Consider the following 27,486-nt stretch of genomic DNA (forward strand, 5'->3'; position numbering starts at 1 on the left):
ATCCGGGCACAAGAATAAGGGGTTTAGTGCTGAAAATGTAGTGGATATTAATCTAGATCTAATAACTGGTAGTATTTATGTTTTGCCGGATACAGAATTACTGTGCTACCCCCAAGTATTATTATTATTATTATTGAGTAACTTAGCAGATGCTTTTATTCAAAGTGACTTACAGAGACTAGGGGGTGAACTCTCGTCTTCGTCAGCATTTCGGATAAATGTAAAATAAATATCAATACATCATTAATATTTAAGGAAAATGTGGATTATATAAGTGTCGCTTTAACGTGATTAATATATATATATATATATATATATATATATATATATATATATATATATATATATATAAACAAAAGCCCTTATTTTGCTGTGTAGATAGCGATGTTATGGGTTATATTATATTTCTTATACTTGTGTCGTAGCTTGCTCGTTTATTGCATCCATAAAGCCGTCCTGGCCTTCAGTATCTGAACGCTGGTAAACTTGCAGTGTTTCACAATGGATGCAGGCACATTACAGCTGGCTCAACCCTCGGCAGACTGCAGGGTAGACCAGAGCTGTTGCCTAACTCTTGTTGGCTGATTTAAAAAGGTACAACTTACAAGAAACTGTAAGTATTGATGGCGCTAGAAAAGAAAAACGGTTATATACGTGCGTGATTTATTCAAACACCCCATTGCTTCTGTAGTTGTGGTTTGTCGCGCGTATGAAATCAAACCACTGGAACTGAAAATCTTGGAATATTGTCAAAAATAGGCATATTGGTGCTTGTCTAATTTAATTGATTTACCTTACTAGATCATACATGCAAAATGAATTTAAAATAGTAGGAGAAAAGGAACACATAGCCGCACAAATGATAAAATGCAAGACTTTTTAGACGTTGTTTAAAATGCCTAATTAAAGCACAAAGTGGTGTAACATTTTCACACCTATTGTTTGTGCAGGCAGTTATATAAAGCATGTAAATGACCGATCTTGAGCTGTTCAAAATACATTTGCACACTGCTGTATGTAGAGTAAGAAAGATTAATATCCAGTTGCAGTTAAAAAAAATAAATAATAAAATGCTGTTATTTGTTAACCACGCCCCTAAAAAATGATCAGGGCCTGCCACTGGCCAATCAGGGATGGCTTCAATGCATCCTGGGAACTGTAGTCTTTTTTCCACTTAAGAACTACATCTCCTGTGGAACGCGCCATCCTGCGCAATCAAGGACAGAACAGACGAGGTCGTGAAACTGACGCCATTTTGGATCGTACGCAGAGCCCGCCGCGGGTTCATCAACATGGAGATAGTGGAGCCGCCATGGCGAGGATAGGAACACAGTTTCACAAGCTGCTCTGCTTCTATCACCCAGGGTAATGCGGGGACAGGGGTGGGTGCGGCCAGCCCGGAGCAGATCATCACATGGGGTTGGAGGAGCCACTTAGAGCCGGGGGAGTTCATGTAACGACATCAGGAGATGGCGAGGAGAGGTAGAAAAGCGAGTCAGAAAGGGGAAGTTTACTGGTTTGAGAGGCGTCTGGGTCTGTTGTAGTGAACGTAGTGCTATTAACCCGTGAAATAATAGATAGATCAATCAGCGAAACTCACAGAACTGACTCGGGAGAGAGAGAGAGCATTCTCGATCAAGGACTGGGTTTAATTTCGGGTAAGTCTGCAGGTAACTTGTCATGCATTACTCACTGTATTAATTTGTCTTAATCTTTACAGACAACGCCGGAATTAGGAATAATCTTGTCATCATTTCGAGTCAGTTATTTAGTGACTGTGTATGATTAACTTAGAAATTATCCGCAGTTTATAATTTGGTAGTGATCCATCTAGTTTTGCAGATATCAGAGTTTATGGTGAAGGATTTGGGTGAAAATCTTCTAGAATCCTGACATACAAGACAGCTGTTTGCTGCCAGTACAGCTGCGCGAAAATATGTTTTACTACAGCTGTCAGTTCCCCTTTGTCTTAACTTTAGAGAGAATTAAAACCCAAACCGTTAAACCATCTTAGATTATGTTTTATAAGGAAACGTGAAGCGAGTCTCGTTTTCCTGCCTCGCTGGAGAAGTACAGTCGTGTCAATGTACGACAGACTGAACATTGAATAACGTAACGTTTAAGTGCAGACAAATATAAATCCATTGGAGTTTAGAAAATCATAGAACAATCTTTAAAAAAAAAAAAAAAATAATAATAATAATAATAATAATAATAATAATAATAATAATAATAATAATACATCACCTTACAATCTGTATTGAGCGCTTGCCTTGTCTTGTCTTGAAATTACCTGCATGTTACACTGTTGCAGTTAAGATAACGATACCAAAGAAAGTCAGATCCGCGGGGTTGTACTTTGAGCGAATTCCCATTGGCTTGTACATTGTGTTTTGGTTTCGTTGTAGGGCAGCAGTGTGGAGTAGTGGTTAGGGCTCTGGACTCTTGACCGGAGGGTTGTGGGTTCAATCCCTAGTAGGGGACACTGCTGCTGTATCCTTGAGTAAGGTACTTTTACCTAGATTGCTCCAGTAAAAACCCAACTGTATAAATGGGAAACTGTATGTAAAAATAATGTGATCTCTTTTGACAATTGTAAGTCGCCCTGGATAAGGGCGTCTGCTAAGAAATAAATAAATAAATAATAATAATAATAATAATAATAATAATAATAGTTGCAGCTAGTGGACAGACCTTAACTCTAGACGGGCATGCTGTTGTTACTTGCAGCAGTAGGTGGTTATAAGTCAATACATCGGCTTAGTCATTTAACAGGAAAATCGTGTTGCACATTGCTAATGCTTGGAAAGGGATTGGCAGATGTTTTCCAGTATTGGTAATACACAGCAATACATTTATTATTATTTGTTTATTTAGCAGACGCCTTTATCCAAGGCGACTTACAGAGACTAGGGTGTGTGAACTATGCATCAGCTGCAGAGTCACTTACAACTACGTCTCACCTGAAAGACGGAGCACAAGGAGGTGAAGTGACTTGCTCAGGGTCACACAATGAGTCAGTAGCTGAGGTGGGATTTGAACCGGGGACCTCCTGGTTACAAGCCCCTTTCTTTAACCACTGGACCACACTGCCTCCATGCCTTGGTTATAGTTGTAGCAAGATTCAGAAACTTGCAGGATAGGCCCGTATTAATTGACTAAGTGGTTCTACGCTGATATAATTTGGCTTTGTACGGCTGAAACGTGTGTGTTCCTACCTAAAGCAGTAGCTGTCATTTTATAATCTATATATAGATATAATTGTGGATTGTGCTTTCCATTTCAAGAAGCTGTCCCGCTGGGTTCAGAAGACCGATTGCTTTTTTTTATACCAGGCAGCTGTTCTGATCTGCTGAGTAGTAAAAATAATTTTAAAAAATACTGCAGCCTTGAAGGGCTGATGTAAACCCCTTTCAATTCAGAACCTCAATTCATGTATCTCACCGAAAAATGTTGTTGCAGTAAATAAATTCATTTAATCTTTCAGAATGGCTTGTGTCCTTTTATTTATATAGCCGATAACCAGGAGTCTTTTTATTATAGGGATTCTTGTCACCAGGGATATTATGCTGCAGATTACTCCATTGCAATGCCTGTGTTCTGTGCAGTGTTCTCAGATTGAAGACTAATGCTGGTTGCTGTCATAGTTAGCCACATCAGCATTCGGGAACTATGCCTCTTCATCAGGTGGATGCGAGCAAACCAAATGATAGATTGCAAGGGTAACTTGATTTTGTGTATAATTGCATTGCCAAGTCATCTTGCAGAATTCCCAGCAGTGCAGTGTGCTTATTTCAATCCGCTGAAACGTAGCCTTTAGTTTTAGTGCCTCACTCCCGGCATGAAAGAACCCTTTCTTTTGAATTTGCCTGCAAACATTAAATGATTAATACTTGGTAGAAATCAGCATTCCTTGTGTGTGTGCGTGCCTTGGGCTCTGGAATGGTATGAAGTAGTGGAAATGATTAATAGAAGCACTGACACACATTAAAGTGATGCTGTCCGGCCAACCCAGTTTCATATTATGTAAAAAGAAATGCCCTCCCATCTGCGGCTTGTCTTAAAACTTACCACATGCAAATTTATATGTGAAAGAATGAATGAGGCAAGTTGCCATTCAGGGATTCTGTTCCAGGCTGTTATTTATTCCTAGTTTAGTGACGTACATGCAAATAGGCTGCTACTACTAGAATGACATGCACCTTTTACTGGTTTGTAATCTGGTATAGCTGCATTCCTGAATTCACAGCAGTTTGAATTCTTTAATAATTACAATGCGTAATTCTAGTCCCTAGGCAGGGCAGCTCCTCTTGGGTTTCCTTAATGATTTGCTGATGTCAAAAAAGGTGGAAATCAGTCCAGTTGCTACACAATTTTTTTTTTTTTTGTGCATTGTAGTATTATTGTGTATAGTTGCTAAGCAGGTTAAACCTGATTTGTTTCCTTATTCCCCTCCCGATGGCTCAGGAGATTCACATGCAATGAATGCGGTCTGATTCAAATCCCAGCTCCGCCCGTGACTCACTTTGTGACCCTGAGCAAGTCACTTACCTCCTTGCGCTCCGTCCTTCGGATGAGATGTAAAACAAACAAGGTCCTATTGGAAGTGACTCTGCAGCAGCAGTTGTTGATGATGCACAGTTCACCTCCTCATCTCTAAGTCACTTTGGATAAAAGCCTCTGTTAAATGACTAATTAATAACACCCCTGGCACCTCATTTCAGTAATAAGATAAAACTACAAAACCGTGCCGAGTGAGGTCATGCTCGGCTTAACGGCTTTCTTCTAGTTTTATCTTTTGAATTCTGCTTGACTGTTTTGAAGTTCCGGATGATTTGTTTTGTTCATCGCTAGAAGCAGATGCTCACAGTAGCTCTCGCGGAATCGCGCTAAATGAGGCACGACCTGTTTGTGTGCCTTTTTCAACATTCTGGATGACAGTAGCAAAGGTGAATGAATTCTTTGCAGAATCACAAGCAGACTTTTCTACAAGAGTGGATGTGAGTCTTTACTATTATGCTGTTTTAGTTTTTTGTTTAATGAGCGATTGCTGTATTGCAGCATTTTGTTTTAAGTTAAAATTTGATTTTGATTGCTTGATGTTTTTTGTTTGGTTCGGCCAGTACGAAACCATGTCGGCCAAGGCGATCTCCGAACAGACTGGGAAGGAGTTCCTGTATAAGCACATCTGCACGTCGGCCGCTGTGCAGAACCGCTTCAGATACGCCTCTGTGACAACAGACACGAACTGGGATCGTCTCGTTCAGGATCACCCCTGGGTCCTCACAGAGGTAAGACTGGGTCCAGTGTATTGGAATTCAGAAACACTTGCTCATCTCTAGTCAATTGCATGGGTCGTCTTCACTGTAATGAAATGCAACCACCTTTTTTTTTTTTTTGGTAAGGTTAATGGGAGTCGATAATTGTGTAAATTGGGTATTAAAAGCTTAAATGAATGGAAGAGGGATACATTTTTTCTACAAGGAATAAAAGTTCACAGGGTTGTTAGCAGAACAGCAGATATAATGAGTTATTCATTCCAAAAACACTTTTATATATAAACATTTTTATATATAAATGTAGTGGGTTTTTTCGTAGTTTTTTTTTTATTTAAAGGGAAATTATCTGTATTCAGTATTTATTTACTTAGGAGGCCTTGGTTTGAATCCAGCTGGAAATTGTGCCGGCCAAAATATTAGGGTATGTTTGCAGCAATGAACTTGTCTATTGCAAGAAGGAAAAAAAAAAAAAAAAAAATGTTATGTAGGGTCCGCTTCTGCAATGTTTCTCTCCTACTTTGCATATATTTTTTATATATAAACTTTGCAAACTAGGAAAAAAGGCTTTTCAAATTAGAAAAAAAAAAATGCAAAATTGGGCCCGATACAAATGAGAAGGGACAAGTTAAATATTGCAGTAGTCATTTAAACTAACTATCTGTGAAAAAGTGCAATGTCTCTCGCTTGGCAGCCCTGAAAAAGAACGTGCAGTAATAATGACCTTCATTACCGGGGTAGAACTCTGAGCCATTGCTATAATGGATTCAGATGCAAACTCTTGAAAATAATTGAATTTGAGAGGCCGTTTGGGCTACAGCAGTGCTCAGAATAGGGAGAATTTACTAAAGTATCTCTCTTGGCCAGCGATGCTTCTGTTCTGTTTGACAGACAGGGACGCGACTGGCAGTAAAATGTAGCAATACTGACAAGATTTATAGGGGGAAATGCGATTAACTTTTGCCTGGAGCGCAGCTCTGGCAAGTGTCCAGTATTAAATGGCTATCCATTTCCAGCTCCTTAAACTGTTGTGTTTTTCAAAGACTTCTGCAAGGTTATGTACGTTCTTGAAACGCTCTTCATATAGTAATTAAGCGACAGTAAGGTAACGGGAGTTTTTACTGAATGTATTAGGCAAAATAAATACAAATTCTTTAATTTTATAACTGTAGGTTTTTTTTTTCACAAAGCTTAGCCCATGAGTTATTTACTGGTTTTGCAGACCCTCATCGGCACTAATCATGGACTACCTTAGGTTAGTTGATAGATCTCTTGCTCTACTCCTGCTCTTCACTGGGCTTGCCTGACCTCAGCACCACGTTACTGGATCCTCAGCTAATGTGTTATTGCACCACTATGTCATTGTAGATAAAACCTGTTCTAATCCTAACTTGTTGCACCCTATTTCATATTGCACTTACTGTAAACTATACTGTATTTAAATATGGATCTTGCTATGTAACCCTGTACTGCCCTGTAACACCTGTAAGTCGCCTTGGATAAAGGCGTCTGCCAAATAAATTATATTGATTAGGGGTTGTTGTCTTTCCCCAGCGCCTGGTGGTCAAGCCTGATCAGCTGATCAAGCGCCGGGGGAAGCTTGGGCTGGTGGGAGTGAACCTTGACCTGCAGGGTGTGAAGGAGTGGCTCAAACCACGACTCATGAAGGAAACCACGGTGAGTGCCACCACCACTGCCAGAACACCCAATGGAGTGATCTATATCCTCCTTCAGAAAATGTGCTTAACCTTGCCTGTCAACAGTGCTCCATGTGGAATACGCCTGTGTTGTGTTGCTGCATTTGCTTTGACGCAGCAGAAACAACCGAGATCAAAAAGGGTTCAAAATAAGGCCAGTTCCTCTTAAGTGCTCCTTCAATAAAATCATGCTTTATAAAAATGCACGCACTTATCATGCGATTGCTTTGTAGTGTCACTTTGACAGCACTGGTTCGTTTTACGGTATGATGGCCCTGGGTGAAGTGGATTTGAATCTTGTTAATGTTTAAGTGTCAAGGAGCTGCCAATGCAGATGATCTCTACTGACATATGGGAGGTCAGGGCGTATTTGAGGGGCAAGCATGGAGGTCTTTACTGACCACAGGGTATAGCTAACCATGGTTATCTGGTTAATAAAAACATGCATGTTGTATACAGTGGCCAATTGACAAAGCAAGATAGTATATAGAAAACTGATATTGATGCGATGGAGCCAGCTGAAAAATCTGTGGTGTGGCTTGTATGGTACAGCACCCTTAAGATATTCTGTATACACTAAACCACGTTCTCAAGTAAGTGTCCCATACTGTACATGCCTATAAAATTACATTGTAGAAAAATGTACATTTTATCGAATAGTTCTATTAGCAATCTTTGATGTATTTATTCATATTAAATAAAATTTACGTTTGGGCTTTCTGATCAATAAACGAAAAGTTGGACCAGGTTCTGGACTGGATTGGTTACAGCCACAAGCGAGTACCACTGCCCTGTAGCGATTCCTAGCACAGGGGAATGGAGAGTCTGTTGTTTTTGATGGATTTAGCATTCAGTCCCCTTACTCCAGTCTGGCCATATTTCATTCTGCAATTGTGGATGATGGCTCTTTGTCACAAATGCCAGAATCCAAATGGTTTGAGAAACTCTGCTGGTAACTACCTGGCATTGTGTGGGTGGCTGCGTCTACAAAAGCGACCCTGTCTGTTAAAGCAGGACCCAGTGGGGAAAGTCTGAGAATAAACGCACTGATGTTTCCCAGACGGCTGTCCGAAGTTAATAACCATTCGTTCTTCTGTAGCAAACAACGTGAATTTTAATAAATGTCAGGGACATTTTACAATACATTACAATACTGCTTCGGGAAGCTTTTTGAGTCTTGTAGTCAGGGGAGGGCATTTCTTAGAATTCCTCTTAAATGTCAAAGCATATCCAAAAGTGCTTTTCTTTCTTTATTTTCTTTATTTTATTTTTTACCTGCATGCATAATTTCGCTACAGTGATTTGTTTACTCGGCTAGGTTTTGCAATATGTAAAAATTAGAAACGTCTGTTGCAGTGGTTTGTACATTAACAATTAAAATAAATAAAAAGGTGCAGGCTTTAGTAATTGTGGTTGCTGTAGGTTTTTCACTTGTACTGTGTCTCAAATTGTAAAGCAGTGGATTTGTACGCTGATTTCAAAGGCAGATTCTTAGCAGCACTCTGTAGTGGTATATTGCTGTATAACAGAGGGGACATTCTGTTACTGTGTATTTTGGCTCTAAAGAGGACACTCACTTTAGCTAAATTGCCTCCCTGACAGATTACAACTTGCTTTGACATTTATGTTCAGTTTCATCACTGGGTTGCATTGCTTCTGAATCTCATTATCCTTAGGCTTAATTAAAATGTCATGGATTATATACAGCGAACACCAGTTCCAAAGTGAAAGCAGATTCATTTCGTCCGCCCTCCTCCCCTCTTTGATAGATTAGCACTCTAGGGCTGGGAGCAGAGGTCAACGAAAAGTGTTTTTCTTTGTGTTCCTTTTTGAAATGTCGTTGAGTTTTACAATGCTTGACTTGATAAGATAAAAGCTTTTTTTTAAATATAATATCAGTCTTGCATGTCTAGCAACAGCTAATTGCTTATCTGATACCATTATGTGTGGTATTTGATAGCAAAGCTTCATAAGAATTAATTTTAAATGCATGATGCATTCTTGGTCAGCTTGTATTGTAATTTCAATATCCAAATGCCTGCCATTGGAGGCTGTCCACAGTACAGTACATGTACTGTGTATCAAATGGAGATGTGTGCTGACTTGTGTTTGCGTGTGCATTTGATCACCTGAAAGAAACGGAGGCAAGACTTATGGGGACACCCTAAGATATAGAGAGAGATTATATATATATATATATATATATATATATATATATATATATATATATATATATATATATATATAAAATTTCATAGCGAGGAAGATTTGGTTGACCAGGTACATAAACAGAAATGTTGTCTTAAAACAAAATGATCACTGTTGTTCATGGTGGTGGTGATCCATGTCTTTCTGAAGTGTGGCATCGTAAATCGACACTTCATTTGAGTTGATGCAGTGTCTGCATGAAGAGTCTTTGCTCTCATCCCTGTGATTTAACTCGCAGATTATTATTATTATTATTATTGTTGTTTTTTTGTTTCTTATAGGTCGCAAAGGCTAAAGGCGTTCTCAAGAATTTCCTTATTGAACCGTTTGTACCCCACAAGCAGGTAGGTGTGGCGTTCATGTCTTTTGTACAGCTGTGGCCAAAAGTTTCGCATCACCGAGAATTTGAGAAAAAAAACAAAAAACTATAAACATAAAGATCTGTTATTTGTCATGTAATCAAAGAAACTACAACACAATATTGCAAAAGTCTTTAGCCGTAAGAGTAGTACAGTATTTCTTATTTCTTGCATTTGTTCTTATTTTTTCAGTACGTATATGGGGAAAACTGTGATTCAATATGTTAACGTAACGTTATTCAGCAGGTTTCATTCGACTTTACGAAGCAAAATTAGTTTATTCTGTAGGGTGATTTGGAAAACGTTTGGGTTGAGCTGTAGATCGGAGACCTGTGGCACTGGAGATGTGTGTTGACGTGTGTGTGTGTGTGTGCGTGTGCGTTTGCGTGCAGGAGGAGGAGTTCTACGTGTGTATCTACGCCTCCCGTGAAGGAGACCACGTGCTGTTCCACCACGAGGGAGGCGTGGATATCGGGGACGTGGACTCCAAAGCGCAGAAGTTCCTGGTGGGAGTGGATGAGAAGCTGACCGAGGCTGACGTCAAGAACCATCTCCTGGGCCACGCGCCTGCCCACAAGAAAGAGTAAGCAGCGTGGATTTTTTTTTTTGTTTTGTTTTTTTTTTGTTTTGCCACACAGTACTTTTCATTTTGAATGTTTTGTTTTATTTCTCTTTACAGCATTTTGGCCAGTTTTGTAGTGGGCCTGTTCAACTTGTACGAAGACCTGTATTTCACATACCTGGAGATCAACCCACTCGGTACGTCCTTTTTGATCATACAAAACCGCTGTGGTTTATTATGCTAGCACCATTACTAATGAAAAGCTGTTGAGTTTTCTTCTGGAAATTGGTTCTGAAAGCAGCACCTAGAGGTCCTTCCATGCAGCCCGCGTGGTTTATCTCATTCAGTTACGGGGTAATCGCTGTTGACGGGAATGCAAATGGATCACAGCAAAGTGATAGAAGGCTGTCTTATTATTATTTTGCCATTGATCTCTCTTTTCTCCCTAGTTGTGACCAAGGATGGAGTGTATGTGCTGGACATGGCAGCCAAGATAGATGCCACTGCCGACTACATCTGCAAAGCCAAGTGGGGGGATGTGGAGTTCCCTCCTCCCTTCGGCAGGGAAGCCTACCCTGAGGTAAGTTCCCCTGCTGTGCCTCTGCTCCCTTTAAGAGTTTACCACGTGCAGTTTTCCCATGGGTGCACTGTGCATTAACAGTAGTCTGCCGTGTTTTATGTATGTGCTTTGCTGTACCATGCTTCCACTGAGCTTTGTTACACTTTGCTGTGCTTTTATTGTGGGGGAACTTTTTTTAAGGGCAGCTGTCATTTAAGGCGAGAGAGACAGAACCCGAAATTCTACAGCTGCGGCCAAATGTTTTGCATTGCCTAGAATTTTTAGGATTAAAAAAAAAAAAAAAAAAATACCAGCATATGAACCTAATTTTAGATATTTTAGGCCTTAAAGTGGCGTAATCCATTTCATGACACTGTTTAATTTTGACAACAATTTATTAATATAAATTGATATCCTTACCTTTTTTAACCGGTGTGTAACAATAATTCTTGTGAAAGTCCTTTTCTAAGGGCCCCCACGAGTAACACCCGCAGTGCTTGCTGCTATTAATAGGTAGCGTAATAAGTTCTGTATGCACGTTGGCGTGATTTTGCAGGGTTTGGTCATTTATAATTTCTCTGGCAGTCTTGCAGTCATTACAGGAAAGGAATTGCAGCCACAAATAAATCCAGCCCTGAGTCATCTCTTGTGGATGTCATTCTCAAGGAAGGACCTTCCAGGAAAACTTTCCATTTACATAGTAATAAGATAAAAGGCCTTGGCAGCCGTAGGTAATATCCTGATCGACCTTCTTCCTGCCTACGCAACAAGGGTACTCTTGGCAGCTGCCGTCTCAATCTCTGTGTATAGCCATTTGTGCTATTTTTAAAATTTCTAAGTGCTGTGTATCTTTTTGTAGGTACTGAAGTACTGCTCTTGCATTCTACGCGTGATCTCTTTATTTTTTGTAGTATTATGTGTTCCTGTCAATTTGGTTCAACATTGTTCTATAAAAAAAAAAAATGAACGCAGAAGTTTTACAAGCTTGGACAAACTTGGTGTTGGTTGGATGAGGTGAGGGGTGGATGCTTTTTTATCTATACCACACCAACACTCCTGAAAGAAATCGCACAAGACTTGGCAGGGATGGATATATGACTCCTTTTTACACAGCAGTTTCGCCCATTCCAGGTTTTGATTTTAGGTATAGGTAACAAGCTCAGGTGTGTCCTTATTAAACTGGTAGTAAAACCAGGAATGGATCAAACCGCTATGCAATGGGAGTCTTCTTTCCATCCCTGCGTGGCCAAAGTATTCATGTAACTGCATTACTTGTATGCAACAGTATGGTGAAACTGCCTTCAAGAACAGGATTGAAGAATAAAGGAGAACCTTAGAGTGGATTTTCTGCCCTCTACCGAAGCAGTCCTCTCTGAATACAGCCATTGCCTCTGCCTCTGCACGCCTGCAATGATTGTACGGTTGAAAGGGATTCTGTTTGCATTGCAGGAAGCTTACATTGCTGATCTGGATGCCAAGAGTGGAGCCAGTCTGAAGCTGACCATTCTCAACCCCCGAGGCAGGATCTGGACCATGGTGGCTGGGGGGGGAGCCTCGGTTGTCTACAGGTCTGCTATCTATCTGGCTTATTTATTAATATCTGAAGATGCCCAAGCAGGATAGACCCGCATCTATTTTGTCACGGATGTTCTGCCTGTTTATTTTTGCTGTATTTTTCAATTACTGCAGGGCTTCTCAAAGCAATGTGAGTTATTGCAGTTGACTTTATATTTTGCCGCTCTCCAGAGAGCATCTCCAAACATCTGTCTGTAATCCCTTTACCGTAGTCAATCAATGCCACCTTGGATGACCTTCAACGTTTGATCCCTCTGTGTGACACATTGACTGGGTGCTCCAGGTTTAATGATGATTAGCCACTGGCTCTTGTGCTGCCTAGTCTTTAATGCATTGGTACTCCACTCTGGCCCTTGAGATCCAGTACAGGTTTTTACTCCAAGCAGGTTCAACTGTAGTTCAATTGAGGCTGATAAAAGGCAATGTACTAATTTAAGACCCAGTTGGAATAAAGACCAGGACTGGAATAGATCTCGAGGGCCAGAGTGGAGTACCACTGCTTTAATGTAAAGCAGGGCTTCTCAAACCCGGTCCTCGGGACCCCAGTGTCTTCTGGTTTTCGTTCCAACTGAGCTCAATTACTTAACTAGACCATTCATTTAACTAATTTGCGTAATTAGACTTTTTTTTTTTTTTTTTAATTGTTCTCGGCTCCTAAAAAGTTGCAGATTTAAGTTATTTGTACAATTTTATAGTCGGCTTGAAATCCCCCACTGTTTTAAGAGCTGAGAACATTTTAAAAAGACCTAATAATTAAGCAAATCATTAGTTGAATTAAGGGTTTAGTCAAGTCACTGAGAGCTCAGTTGGAATGAAAACCAGAAGACACAGGGGGTCCTGAGGGCCGGGTTTGAGAAGCCCTGGTGTAAAGGTATGCTAAGCGGGGTGATAAACATTCAGTTTTAATTTGCCGTCCGCAGTGACACCATCTGTGACCTGGGTGGAGTGGACGAGCTGGCTAATTATGGAGAGTACTCTGGAGCCCCTAGCGAGCAGCAGACCTACGATTATGCCAAGACCATCCTGTCATTGATGACCAGGGAGAAGCACAGCGATGGTGAGAAGGGAGGGGTCCAAACCTCCCCCCCTCCCCCCCAATCAAATCCCCCTTCTTTATAAGAGAGACCTTTTTGAAAGAACCGTGCACTGAAAACATTGAGATACAACACTCCCCTTTTAAGAATCAACATGTTTTGTGTTTATCGAAACATCCACTAATTTACACTGACATTTTTTTTTATAAATCAAGCAACGCTCCAGTGCGTAACTATTTTAATTTATTTTAATGTGCCGTCTCTTGATTTACCTTGCTTGTTTTATTTTTATTTTATTTGTTTATCTCTTTTAGGCAAGGTCCTGATTATCGGAGGCAGCATTGCCAATTTCACCAACGTCGCTGCAACCTTCAAGGTAACTTCTCAGTGGAGCTTTGCTGCTCTTGGTCTGGGGGTGTCTGGTGGTGTTTTTCCCATTGAATCGCCCCTCTTTAAGCCACGCTATTCATCTTCAGAAAGAGCATCAGAGTGCTGCAGTCTGTTTTGTATGGAGTTCCATTAAACCCTGACCTTTCTTCAGCCTGGCGTTCAGAAGAGTTCATGCTGGCTCACATGGCAAATAATGAGGGATTGATTTGATCAGCCTGTATCCCAAAAAGCCACAGCTTATTTCTCTGCATTTTAGATCTTGTTACAGTACCCCAGAATCCATCTGGTTTGCATCAACCAGTTTTTTTTTTGTTTTGTTTTGTTTTTTGTTTTTTTTTTGGGGGGGGGGGGGGGGGATTACCAAGGATAGGTAGTTGATTTACTCCAGGGTGATTCCCATGTGGTTTGTCCCTTAAGTACACAAGGAGCAATGTGGCCATTGCAGTGTGAATTTGATTACTTAACCCTTTTAATGCATGACCGCCTCCATATAGGGACGCATAACAAAAAATAACTCTCCTAGTCTTTTATACAGGGTCATAATAAAGAAGCAAATGCACGATCGCCTCATACGAGCATGCCATAATTTCCTTGAATAACGCAATGGAGAGCCTTTTTCATTTATTTATTTTTTTCGTAATATTTCACGCAGGACAGGGCTAACAGGCATTTGTCTGTGAAAGTTGCATGCTTGCTTGCTTCCTTGTTAAAGTGTGCCTGCTTTTGATCTGCAGGGTATTGTGAGGGCCATCAGGGATTACCAGGTACCCCTGAAGGAACATGAAGTGACAATCTTCGTGAGGAGAGGGGGCCCCAACTACCAGGAAGGGCTGCGGGTCATGGGGGAAGTGGGTGAGCAAAGTACTTTAGTTTCGTGTGAAAGTAAGACTCTCCGCTGGTTTCATAGACTCCGGCTAGCTCTAATCTTGAACTGCCTTGCCGACGGTAACATTAGGTAGTCCAAGAGTAGTGCTAATTTGAGGTCTGTAGTATTATAATGTTAGGTTTTGGTGCTTTTTATGTCTGGTCTATCTGTGTTAGCTGCTCAGTCTTTGTGTTCCTCTGCAGTCAGAGTGCAGAAAAGGGTACAGCAAATAGTCTGCCCACTACCAGTAAGTTTTCAGTATTACACCCTGTTCATTAAACTAAATGGAAAGAAATCGGATTGCTTCACTCAGTCATGTAAGTGATGCTAAAACAGCAGTCTTCAGACAGGCATGTCTTCTTTGGGTACAAGGTTTCTTTTGAACACTAGATTTTATTAAAGGTGACAGTGGCAGACTAATTTATTATTATTTTTTGTTCATTTTAAAGCATTTGCTTTTAATGTTTACATAAATAAAAATTGTTCCCCGCTGTTAATCTCCTATTTCTGCCCGCCTCCCTGTGTAGGTAAGACCACTGGAATCCCTATCCATGTGTTTGGCACAGAGACCCACATGACTGCCATTGTGGGCATGGCTCTGGGACACCGTCCAATCCCTAACCAGCCACCCACCGCCGCCCACACCGCCAACTTCCTGCTGAACTCCAGCGGCAGTGCCTCGGTAAGGTCACAACCACATGGGGTGTTGGTAGAACACTGTGAAAATGGAGAGTTCAATACCAGCCCAGACTGGAAACCAGTTTGTGGCCCTGTTGCGCTCCCACTATATCCCCTAGACTAAGACGACTGTTTGGAGGTTGGTCAACCTTCAGTTTACAGTTTTTTGTCCTGATCAGAACACAAAAGCTAATTCTAGCCCTCAGCCCTTGGGTTATAATGCATTATAGCTAGTTTCTTGTATCTGGGCAGGGGGGGGTGTGTGTGAGTGCACTGTTGAATACAAAAAGCATGCCTTGGGTACCAGGGAATTGGATGGAAAGCCCAGGGAAGAAAAAAAAAAAGCAGCTTTTTATACTGAGAGTACACATATTGCCTGTGCAGAGTTTCTGCTTCTTAACTTGTAGTTTCTCATTGCTATTGCTGCAGTGCATCAGCACGTGTAAAATTGCTGCAGTCATTGAGGAGGTAGAATAGTATTCCTAAAGCGATCTCCTTTCTTTCTTTCTTTCTTTCTTTCTTTCTTTCTTTCTTTCTTTCTTTCTCTCTCTCTCTCTCTCTCTCTCTCTCTCTCTCTCTCTCGCTCTCTCTCTGTGTAAACGACACCAGATTTATGCGTGTATTGTCATTATTCAAAACACTGGAGTCTTTGACGCAAAGGTGTCAAGGCTTACTGCTTACACTGATGTTTGTTGTTTTTAGATCCTGAATAAATGATCTTGATTTTAAAGAACATTTGTTAGGAAAATTAGTCCAGTGTCTTTGAATGTGCAGTCTTGAAGTAATTGGATTGCCTGTATTGTTAAAATAAGGCAATATGACGTACACTTGAATGACAATAAGCCTCTCATTGCAACAGCACAATTACACACCCCAGCAACTGCTACCATCTGTTTTGCAAAACCTGGATTGATTCAAACTGCCATGCTGATATAGTCTTATTTCCATCTCCCTGAATATCTCGGAGCGGTTTAAAAAGGAACAGCTTAAGAATCGACTCTGGATCGGTGTTTCTGCTATGTTGAAGATCAACGCCAGTGCCTCGTTCACAGAGTGTCTGTTTTGGGTTTCAGACCCCAGCTACAAGCCGGACTGCTTCGTTCTCCGAGACGAAGACCTGCAGCGAAGCCACTCCAGCAAAAAAGCCGAAGCCCGGCGTTCCTCCAGGTAACAAACAGAGGCAGAGCCTGATCAGTTTATCAACGGTTTGATACAACCCCCCATATACAACCTATTGCACTGGGAGGTAAAACTGTCAGCTTTCTGATCGTTTCACTTCCAAATCTGTGTTGGAGAATCCGCTACAGCCAGTACCTTTGTTTGATCTCCTGCTTGTGTGTCTGTCTGTCTGTCTGTCTGTCTTTCTTTCTCTTTCTCTCTCTGGTTTTACAATTGTATTCCTCTCCACCAATTTGTCTTTGCAATCCCTTCAAAACAGAGCTGTGTGTTTAGGAGGTGTTGTAGTTTTTATTTTATTACCCTGTCCTGTATGTACCCAGCATTGGTCAAAGCGGGAGACGTTTATAAAGGTAATCTTTGGTTTGGCAATCCTGTAATACCCCAAGCTTTTAAACTGATTAAAAATATTTACCCCTATTTTTAAAATGGACCACAATCGCGTCGCTGTATATGTATTTGTCACTTCAAAATTGTAGAACTGTAGAATTCTATTGTTCCGAAACAAATATGGTGCCCTTTTTTAGTTTTTAAATAGCAAGACTTGCACGAAATGGGTTCCTTTTCAAACTATTGTATAGCTGTTGTAAAACGATTTAAAGTCTTAAGGTATAAAATGAGTGATTTTTTTAATTTATTTATTTATTTATTTATTTATTTATTTTTCTTGGTCATGATATTTTTTCATTTTTTTTTTTAGAAACGCAGCATCCCACTTCAGAGAGGGCTCGAGGTAGGGGATCAGTGGCAGTCTGCTAGCTGTGGTTGTCGGCTGGTTGATTTTGGCTTTCGTGGTTTTATGTGCTGTTCACAAGCCACTGAAACCCAAAGCTCCGCAGCATTGTTGCTGTTGCTGTGGTGTTGTGTCTCTCACTGTTATTTTCCTGCCCCTCCTCTCTCTCTCTCTCGCAGTGTTTGGAATGTTTCATACATGTTTAGTGACTCCTCTCCTTCCTTGAGTGTTTTGGCCAAATTTGGTGGGAGCAGTAGAACAAGTTGAAGACAGAATAAAAAAATAAAAAATAAAAGATAGAATCAAAATATTTAGAAAACTTGTTCAAAGGTCTTGGGAGAGGTATGTACACAAGGTTAATCATTTAGTTAAATAGTTTACTGCACTGTTTTTTACACTTCTTTTGATCCCAGGGCTTTTGTCTGAAACGTCCTGAAATATATATATTTTTAATTTAAACCTTTCGTGTACCCCCCTGCCCCACATGCATACCTATCTATCCCTCGAGACCTTGGTTCTCATTGTTGTACACTGCAGTGATACCTCATTTTAAAACACACACACACGTTAATATATTTTTACTGGGGCTGAGAATGAGGGGGAAACAAAAATCGCAACACAAGCTATGTAACTTTTTTTTTCGGTTAACAAAATTATCCTAACAATATAGTTAAAGAAAAAATGTAAATAACGGAGATGCGAGTGGAAAAAATGCTCCAAAAAAAAATTACAAAGTAGCCTGGTCCTCCAAATGAGGGCAATGGCAAGTCATGGGTTAAAGTGTACCTTCATCCCCCTGTTTTCAGACTAAATAAAAGTCCTTCTCGACCGCTTCATTTCTGTTTTCTGTGCTTCAGTAACAGTTGAGAACAACTTGTATTTAGGCAGAAAATTGTAACAGGATGTTTTGCAGTATTCTACCGAGACGGTATAAATGGAAGTGAAATTTATCAGAGAGCAACACCCTAGTGTGTGAAATGACCCAGGACATATTTATTAAAATCAAAATCATTTTTCAATTAAAAAAATAAAATAAAATAATTCTAACAGTACAATACGCGGGAGGCAGGAATATTGAACCAGTAACGGCAGGAATATTGAAAGCCACGCTGTGTTTGACGCTTTTGTCCGTTCTTCCCTTCGCCACTTTCCTGTCGTACTTTAACCCGATCCACGATCTGCCCTGGTGAATCGCAGCCATCGTTTTGTCCTGGGTGAAATTAAAGCTTTTAAATTCTCTAGGCACTGTCTTGACCAGACAGTGTTTTTTTGTTATAGAATAGCATGGGGCTGGGCAAATTTGTATTGACGTACCATTTTGAAATGTTAAATTGTTATGAAATGACCTACGTATCCTGGATAGATTGGTCATTCAATGTAAAATATATAAGGCGTACCAGGTGGTAGTTCTTCTTATTATTAATTGCATGTTTGAGAATTTAATTGAGCCTTTTTGTTTTTAATGATTTTACAAAATAAAAAGTTTGCCCAGCCCTGTTAGATTTATTTATTCTTTGCTTTACAGTGACCAGGGTTTCTGACACCCTTGCTAAAGCTGGGACGTTTCCAAAAGAGAAGGCAATTCTGACCAATGGGGTGCGGGGGCTGCTTGGCTCTGGAAATGGGGCGCACAGGCGTGTTCGGGTTTTGTTTAAATCCCTGTCTCTTCCTGTGATCTCTTTTCTCCCTGCGCAGCTAAAGCTACCACCCTGTTCAGCAGCCACACCAAGTCCATCGTCTGGGGAATGCAGACCAGGGCAGTGCAGGGCATGCTGGACTTCGATTACATCTGCTCTCGGGTGGAGCCCTCTGTGGCAGCGATGGTGTACCCCTTCACGTGAGTGTGACCCGAGGCTAGGGTAGTCATGTTGCTGGGACTGTGCGACTGCGACACCAACGTTAGCAGTGCTCAGCATTTACTGCCACCGAAACAAAGTCGCAAATAGCTGTACGCTAGATTGTTAACTTTTTGCATGGTGCAGACAGGACTTTTAAAGTGGATGCAAGTTGTCCTTAAACTACTCCTGTACAAGTGTGTTTTTGTGTGTGTTCTTGTGCAGTGGGGATCACAAGCAGAAGTTCTACTGGGGCCACAAGGAGATCCTGATCCCAGTGTTCAAGAGCATGGCAGACGCCATGAAGAAACACCCCAAAGTGGACGTCCTGATCAACTTCGCCTCCCTGCGCTCTGCCTTTGACAGCAGCATGGAGACCATGCAGTATCCTCAGGTACGCAGTATGGGGTCCCTCTCTTACCAGGGAGGGTAGCTCACATGCTGTTACCTTCTGGAGCTCGGACCACGGCCTTGCTTTGTAACCTCCATGAAAAAGACCTTTTGGAAGCGATCGATCTTCACCTGCAGTCCTTCGAGTTTGGGGGAGCTCTGTAGGACTGCAGGAGAATGATGCTGCAGGTGCATGTTTTGACTTTTTTTTATTTATTTTTCTTTTGTCTCAGATCCACACCATAGCCATCATTGCAGAGGGCATCCCTGAGGCACAGACCAGGAAACTGATCAAGAAAGCAGACGAGAAGGGGGTCACCATCATCGGACCCGCCACTGTAAGAACCCCCCAAAAAAAAGAGAAGCTGTTCTTTTAAAAACAGTGCAGCGCTCCCCCCTTTAAGAGAATCGGCTTTGAACGACAACTTGGCTTCTCCTGCAGTATATTTATTTCTAGGTGTAACACTGTTTAGAATTGTTTTATTTCTTCCTCCCAGAAAAAACATGCCTTTTGCCATACAGTTGGTAGTTGGAAGCTAATTAGGGAGCAGATTAGTGTTGCAGATCTTGTGGCAATGTGTGTGTGTGTGTGTGTGTGTGTGTGTGTATGTATATGTGTGTATATATATATATATATATGTATATATATATATATATATATATATATATATATATATATATATATATATATATACAGTACTGTGCAAAAGTTTTAGGCAGGTGTGAAAAAATGCTGTAAAGTAAGATGCTTTCAAAGATAGACATGTTAATAGTTTATATTTATCAATTAACAAAATGCAAAGTGAGTGAACAGAAGAAAAATCTAAATCAAATCAATATTTGGTGTGACCACCCTTTGCCCTGATCTCAACATCATTGAGTCTGTCTGGGATTACATGAAGAGAGAGAAGCAACTGAGGCTGCCTAAATCCACAGAAGAACTGTGGTTAGTTCCCCAAGATGTTTGGGCCAACCTACCTGCCTTCAAAAACTGTGTGCAAGTGTACCTAGAAGAATTGATGCTGTTTTGAAGGCAAAGGGTGGTCACACCAAATGTGGATTTGATTTAGATTTTTCTTCTATTCACTCACTTTGCATTTAGTTAATTGATAAATATAATCTATTAACATGTCTATTTTTGAAAGCATTCTTACTTTACAGCATTTTTTCACACCTGTCTAAATCTTTTGCACAGTACTGTATGTAATATATATATATATATATATATATATATATATATATATATATATATATATATATATATATAATATAATATAATATTCTTGGTATTTCTGGGCTTGGGAAAGCATGGCCATGCTTTGAAGGAAACATCTTCTGAATTCTTGCTGTTTCAGGTTGGTGGTATCAAGCCTGGTTGCTATAAGATTGGAAACACAGGTGGGATGCTGGACAACATCCTGGCCTCCAAGCTGTACCGTCCCGGCAGCGTGGCCTACGTCTCGCGATCGGGGGGGATGTCCAACGAACTGAACAACATCATCTCCAGGACCACAGACGGTGTCTTCGAGGGGGTGGCAATTGGAGGGGACAGGTAGGGAGAGGTCTACAGCATTGGTGGATCTCTATGGATTCACCCTGGTTAGCTAGGCCATCTTTGGAAGTCCTTATTCCTAATAAAATGACCTTTGACCATGTTTAGTCTTCCCTTTTCTCGTCTCCAGATATCCTGGTTCCACCTTCATGGATCACGTGCTGCGTTATCAGGACACTCCAGGGGTGAAGATGCTTGTTGTTCTTGGAGAGGTGAGGAGCACTCCCCCGTTGACCAGTCCTCTTGGAGGCAGTGGTAGTAGAAGCTGCAGTATTGGCATCAAAAGTGTAGTGCTGGGGAGCTGGCTTTGTAAAATAGCTCATCGTCTGTTCCCTTTTCCACAGATCGGTGGCAGTGAAGAGTATAAGATCTGCCAGGGGATCAAGGAGGGCCGGATCACGAAGCCTGTGGTAGCCTGGTGTATTGGGACCTGCGCCACCATGTTCTCCTCTGAGGCGAGTAAAGCACAGCACGCTCCAAGCCTGAGCAGTACAACGCATTGGCGAACATCCCTTGAATGAGCAAAACATCTAAAATGATTTAAAGAGAAGAAACATGCAGCAGTGTTCAATGTACACGACAGGCAGCAACAGTTATGTTGGACAGCTGAATTATTCATGGCTGGAAGGAGAAGCCAGCAGTAAGCTGGTTTGAAATAAATTCCATTCCATCCTATTATAAAAACCCAATACAACTGCACAATACTGTTACTTTGCACGTTCTTGTACAGAGATACTGCATCAGTTTGATTTTTTTTTTTTTTTTTTTTTTTCTGTGCAGAATTCCCTGGGTTTGTAATGGCTGTGTCTTTTGGTTTTTGTTTCAGGTCCAGTTTGGTCATGCAGGAGCCTGTGCTAACCAGGCCTCTGAGAATGCTGTAGCCAAGAACGAGGCTCTGAGGGAGGCTGGAGCCTTCGTGCCCAAGAGCTTCGATGAGCTAGGCGACGCCATCAAGTACGTCAATGAGGATGTTCAAGCACACCCTTTTTCTTTCTTTGACAATGCAGGTCTTGTAACTCATTTTAAATACAATGCTGAACTAATACCTTCGTCATATATATGATGAAGATATTATATGTGTATTTGCGGACAGTAGTTTTTATAGATATTTGGGGATTCTTTTTAATCGCCAGGTTTTGTTCGCCACTAAAAGCACCATAAAAATGTACCGGTTTATAAATCTGAAGTGGTGTGTTTTGCTACCACCACAGCAGAGGAATTCATTGTGTTTTCTCTCCTACCTCCTCCGCAGGTCTGTGTATGACGAGCTTGTTGCTGAGGGTGTGATCGTGCCTGCAAAAGAAGTGCCTCCTCCCACAGTGCCAATGGATTACTCCTGGGCTCGGGTAGGGCTGCGTTAATTCACTTTCTAGCAAACTGAACACTCGTGTGTGTTGTATTGCTTGTGGGTGTAGCAATCGGAAGTTGCTGAAAGGTTGGCAACAGTGTGAAGATTTTATTTTATTTTTTCTTTAGTTATTTATTTCTTAGCAGACGCCCTTATCCAGGATTACTTACAGTTGTTACAAGATATCACATTATTTTTACATACAATTACCCATTTATACAGTTGGGTTTTTACTGGAGCAATCTAGGTAAACTACCTTGCTCAAGGGTACAGCAGCAGTGTCCCCCCACCTGGGATTGAACCCACGACCCTCCAGTCAAGAGTCCAGAGCCCTAACCACTACTCCACACTGCTGCCCTATACAATATTGCAAGAAGACACTTTTATCCAAAGCGATTTAGAGAGGCTAGGATATGAACTATACATTAATATCTGCTGCTGCAGAGTCACTTACAATAGAACCTCAGGACAAGGAGGTTGTGGTGTGCTTTGTAATTGTCCTATTTATCTTTTATTGTTTTCCAGCACCCTGTTGTAAATATCCTGGTTTAAATAAATAAAATGTGTAGATCACATATCTTAAGTACTTGATGGTTTTGTTAAACCCAAAAAACCTTAAGTAGGGGATGGATGCATTGATGTTTTTAAAGGGGGTTGATTTGAATGGTGATGACATATATGGTCTTTCACACATTCTTCAGTTATATTTATACAGTTTCAGGACAGTGCAAACGGATATCCGTGTACTGTCTGACGTGCATTCTGGAGATGTAACTCCCGAGACTCTGTGTCTCTGCAGGAACTGGGTCTAATCCGCAAGCCAGCCTCCTTCATGACGAGTATTTGTGACGAGCGGGGCCAGGAGCTTCTCTACGCAGGGATGCCCATCACAGAGGTGTTCAAGGAGGAGATGGGCATCGGGGGAGTGCTGGGGCTGCTCTGGTTCCAGAGGAGGTGAGCCTGATGGAGAGAGAGAGAGCAGCTGTAGTGAGATTGAAGCCCGCTGTCCCTGACTGCTGTAGACAGCAACTCAAGGGGCCAGTTTACCAGGCTGCTGCTGTTACTTTTGTCATTTTAACTACTTGATGCTGCCTGCTTTCTGTTTTAACCGACCATGTAAAGCGCTTTTGGGGTACTGTGGTATGAAAGGCGCTATATATTATTAGTTTATTTAGCAGACGCCTTTATCCAAAGCGACTTACAGAGACTAGGGTGTGTGAACTATGCATCAGCTGCAGAGTCACTTACAACTACGTCTCACCCGAAAGACGGAACACAAGGAGGTTAAGTGACTTGCTCAGGGTCACACAATGAGTCAGTGGCTGAGGTGGGATTTGAACCGGGGACCTCCTGGTTACAAGCCCTTTTCTTTAACCTCTGGACCACACAGCCTCCTAAAAGGTCGTCTGTAACGAGGGTCCACTGCTTCTGCAGTTAACCTGACCGGTTTGTCAAGGTCTTGACCCCAGCATGCACTCTGCTCCCTGCAGGCTGCCTCGCTACGCCTGCCAGTTAATCGAGATGTGCCTGATGGTTACCGCAGACCACGGGCCTGCAGTGTCAGGTGCACACAACACCATCGTCTGTGCCAGAGCCGGGAAGGACCTCATCTCCAGCCTCACCTCCGGGCTGCTCACCATCGTAAGTCTTTACGCTTGTATTAAAGGAATATACTGGTACTAAAAAAAAGTCATCTTGTGCTTTATCATATGATTGAGTGTTTTTAAAGTTCTGGGGAAACGATAAAGGAATGCTGCTTTTTATCAAGCAAAAAAAAAAAAAATTCTTGCTTGGATTAAAATATTTTTTTTTAACCCTTTCAGTCCTGAATTAGTACATGAGAACAGGACAAACCATATTTTTTTTACATAAGTCCTTTTTAAAGAATTCTGAACAGCACAGGGCTCAAAGGGTTAAACCTTAAAGGTTGCAAAAAAAAAAAAAAAAAAAGAGTAGCACGTTTGAGAATTGAGGAAGCTAAACCTTTATTTTATTTATTTGTGTCTGTTTCCTGTAAAGGGGGACCGGTTCGGTGGTGCTTTAGACGCTGCAGCCAAGCAGTTTAGCAAAGCCTTCGACAGCAGCCTCATCCCCATGGAGTTTGTGAACAAGATGAAGAAGGAAGGCAAGCTGATCATGGGGATCGGACACAGAGTAAAGTCTGTAAGTGAATGCAGGGTTTTACCTTGCATAGAGGGCGCTGCAGGGTCTTTTTCGAGCAGTCACTAGTGCCTTCACCGTTATCGTGCATTGTCGGACCCAGCATTTTAAGATGATGCATTCTACTATTCTGTCCTTTTTTTTTTTTTTTTAAATTTCAGATAAACAACCCAGACATGAGGGTTCAGATTCTAAAGGACTTTGTGAAGCAGAACTTCCCAGCCACTCCTTTGCTGGATTACGCTCTGGAAGTGGAGAAAATCACAACTTCCAAGGTAGGTAGTCCTGACCAAAAACCCCATTTTGTAGGACTGTGACCAGGGATCCATCGTGCATGCAAGCCTCTGGTTGTGTTGATGCTCTGCCTCCGCCTGTGAAATTCATTTTCTTTGCATTCAATTTTTTCCACTGCTCGCCTGAAGAGGTTTTTGTGGTCTCGAAAGCTAATACAGTAATCCGTCATGTATCCGACAGAGTGTAGGCGGATATGTAAAAAGGTGGATCAATGAATCCTATTTTAAATACCATTCTACACAGCTGTAACAATTACTATATTCACACAATTGTTTTGAGATTCAGCTTTTATTAGGGAGCTCCCCTAAATCCCTTGCTTAGAAAGATACAGGGTATTAATGCTTGTGACAGGAGTAGCCGTGTGGGTACGTGCATTCGCTGCTGAGTGACAGGCAGGAGATCGAGACGGAGGTTGAAGTTGATACACCCCCACCTGCAGGCAAACTGAATTTATTTAAATATCAACACACCGAACAGCTCACGTGACACTACCAGCAATGGCAGCGCACGGAGCACATACAAGACTGGAATGTGTTTTTTTCCGCAGAAACCCAACCTCATCCTCAATGTCGACGGCTTCATTGGCGTGGCGTTTGTGGATCTGCTGAGGACCTGCGGGGGCTTCACGCGGTGAGGAACGAACTTCCTGTGCTCCAGCGAGACTCTTAAGTGCTGATTTTTAAATCTAGCACAGTTTAGAAGTGGAAATGTTGAATTGAAATGATTTGTTTTAAAAGCCTGTTAAACCATGTGATCTCATGTTCTTATGTTTTCTGGGTGCGACTCTGACCTGCCTTTGTGTTTTGCAGGGAGGAAGCCGATGAATACGTGGATATTGGCGCTTTGAATGGCATCTTCGTACTGGGCAGGAGCATGGGGTTCATTGGTAAGCCAGTCTTTGGGGGATAAGAATGTGGCAATAAAGTTAATTTCTGCAAATATACCCCTATGGTAGTTTTTATATTAAAGGGAAAAACAACTTCCATAGTAAATATTTCAATTATCTTTTTTTTCCATTTAGGCAAACTTCCCATCTTTTTATTACAGACCTTGTCCATTAATGCCTACTTACTTGCGTTAGGTTTTATTTCCCCATGATATTAAGTGAGGTGGGAAGCGGTTGCATGACTGATAAACGCGGCGGTAACCGAAACGATGTGCAAGTTTAACGAAACCACATTTTGCCTTCTGCTCACACAGGACACTATTTGGACCAGAAGAGGCTGAAGCAGGGTCTATACCGCCACCCCTGGGATGACATCTCCTATGTTCTTCCTGAACACATGACCATGTAATACCATAGAAGCCCTGGAGTGCCACCTGGTGGGCCGTTGAAGTTTTTTTTTTTTTCTCTGCACTGAAGACTGATTGAACTGAGAGGGAAGGGGGTTGGGTTAGGGGTTAACTATTATATTTTCTTCATATTCCACAACGAGTGTAACTTTTAATAAACAAAACAACAGCAATGCAACTGAACTGTGCGATCAGACCTCTAGTTTTAATAATCCGATCTTGAAAGGGGCGATTTGCTACAGTTTTGAAGCTATCTATGTTGCGTGCTTACAGCAGTAGAGCAATAATGTAACAGAGCTATAGCCTTGCTGTGTGTGTCACTGTGTTACAATTGTGTTTTGATGGGATCCTCTCATGCAATGCTATCAATTTGTTCAATACTAGCAATAGAAAAAGCCATATAGCAAGGAATATGTACAGGTTTTAGGTGTAGTTTGTGAAAAATAAGTGTATTTTGAGTGGGGTGAAAAAAAATATTGCTGATCTAAGCAATAGTTGTAAATGGTTATGAAAAGCATTAAGCTTGCAAGTGAATGTGAAAAGCGATCTCGCTATTGCTGATTTTCATGCACTGTTTGATTAGGGGGAAGATTGTTTTAATTAGAAAAGGGTTATCCTAACAATAGGGATCACACAGAGCCTTGCAACGTTTCATTTTCAAGCCAAGTCACAAAATGCCACTTTTGCGAAGGCTGCTACCAGTATATCAACTTATGGGCACATTTATTTTTTTATTTTTTAATGATTAAAAGGACCATGCAAAGTATAAATGAGATTTATCTTAGTAAAGAATTTGTTGCTAAATGTGTAACGTTTTATAAAAACCTGCTTTGCAAATCAAACTTGCAACAGGGTAGCATCTTAACATGGTAACATATGGGACCACGTTATCAAACAGTGTGGTGGTGTTTTTTTTTGTTATTTTTTTTAATTGTAGATTAGCTTTAACTCCGTTACTGTGAGAGGGGCTTGGAACAGGAAGCCTTTGCTTTCATTTTCAACTGCTTGTTTAGTATTGTCTAAATCCAAGATGCATCACCTGTACTCCCAAACACAGAGCAACCTGCTTTTACCGTTGTATTTTACTTGATGTTAAATGTGCAGCAACATGACATTATTATAATCTGGAGAAAAAGAACTGTAATCCTGTAGTGTAAGTTCAAAATAAAGAACTGCTTAGTCAAATGTTGAGTTCTGTGTATAATTTATTTTATTTGTTCATAATTTATTTTTTATTTTCTAAACATGAAAATAGCCTTCCTGATTGTGTTAATGTCCATGGTTCAGTCTTATGTATACTCTCACACAGACAGGTAGTTTTCCAATCTGTGGATCTGCCATATTTAGTCTGTAGAGTGAGGTATTGTTAATCCTATGATTGAAAATGTGTTGGGAATGTGAAAACAGTTTTGCTGGAGGTGACCTTGACATAAGCAGAGTTGCTAAGGCAACTTGGGTTTTAGATGTAGAGTGATAAAGCAGGTGCAACAAATGTATGGGAA

The 27,486-nt window shown here is 41.1% G+C and overlaps 1 protein-coding gene across 3 annotated transcripts; it reads left to right on the forward strand.

Moving 5' to 3' along the window:
- The first annotated feature begins 1,409 nt into the window (after nucleotides 1-1,409).
- On the forward strand, nucleotides 1,410-27,169 carry LOC117435004 (ATP-citrate synthase-like). Of its 3 annotated transcripts, none has more exons than XM_034057825.3 (29): nucleotides 1,410-1,670; nucleotides 5,124-5,291; nucleotides 6,831-6,953; nucleotides 9,463-9,525; nucleotides 9,933-10,123; nucleotides 10,220-10,299; nucleotides 10,552-10,682; nucleotides 12,111-12,229; nucleotides 13,157-13,293; nucleotides 13,585-13,646; nucleotides 14,395-14,512; nucleotides 15,053-15,207; nucleotides 16,277-16,370; nucleotides 17,080-17,112; nucleotides 18,808-18,949; nucleotides 19,173-19,341; nucleotides 19,571-19,675; nucleotides 20,693-20,889; nucleotides 21,020-21,101; nucleotides 21,234-21,344; nucleotides 21,716-21,843; nucleotides 22,142-22,235; nucleotides 23,037-23,191; nucleotides 23,728-23,878; nucleotides 24,257-24,400; nucleotides 24,559-24,672; nucleotides 25,239-25,321; nucleotides 25,501-25,577; nucleotides 25,892-27,169. In XM_034057825.3, exons 2-29 carry the CDS (start codon nucleotides 5,133-5,135, stop codon nucleotides 25,984-25,986), a joined length of 3,312 nt encoding a protein of 1,103 aa, XP_033913716.3. In that variant the 5' UTR covers nucleotides 1,410-1,670; nucleotides 5,124-5,132; the 3' UTR covers nucleotides 25,987-27,169. The 3 variants fall into 3 exon arrangements, with proteins under 3 accessions (XP_033913716.3, XP_033913714.3, XP_033913717.3); XM_034057823.3 differs by having other exon boundaries at nucleotides 1,411-1,658; XM_034057826.3 differs by lacking the exon at nucleotides 17,080-17,112 and having other exon boundaries at nucleotides 1,412-1,658.
- Nucleotides 27,170-27,486: the final 317 nt, after the last annotated feature.

The sequence above is a fragment of the Acipenser ruthenus genome, chromosome 28 (genome assembly GCF_902713425.1).
Source record: "Acipenser ruthenus chromosome 28, fAciRut3.2 maternal haplotype, whole genome shotgun sequence".
NCBI lineage: Eukaryota > Metazoa > Chordata > Actinopteri > Acipenseriformes > Acipenseridae > Acipenser > Acipenser ruthenus.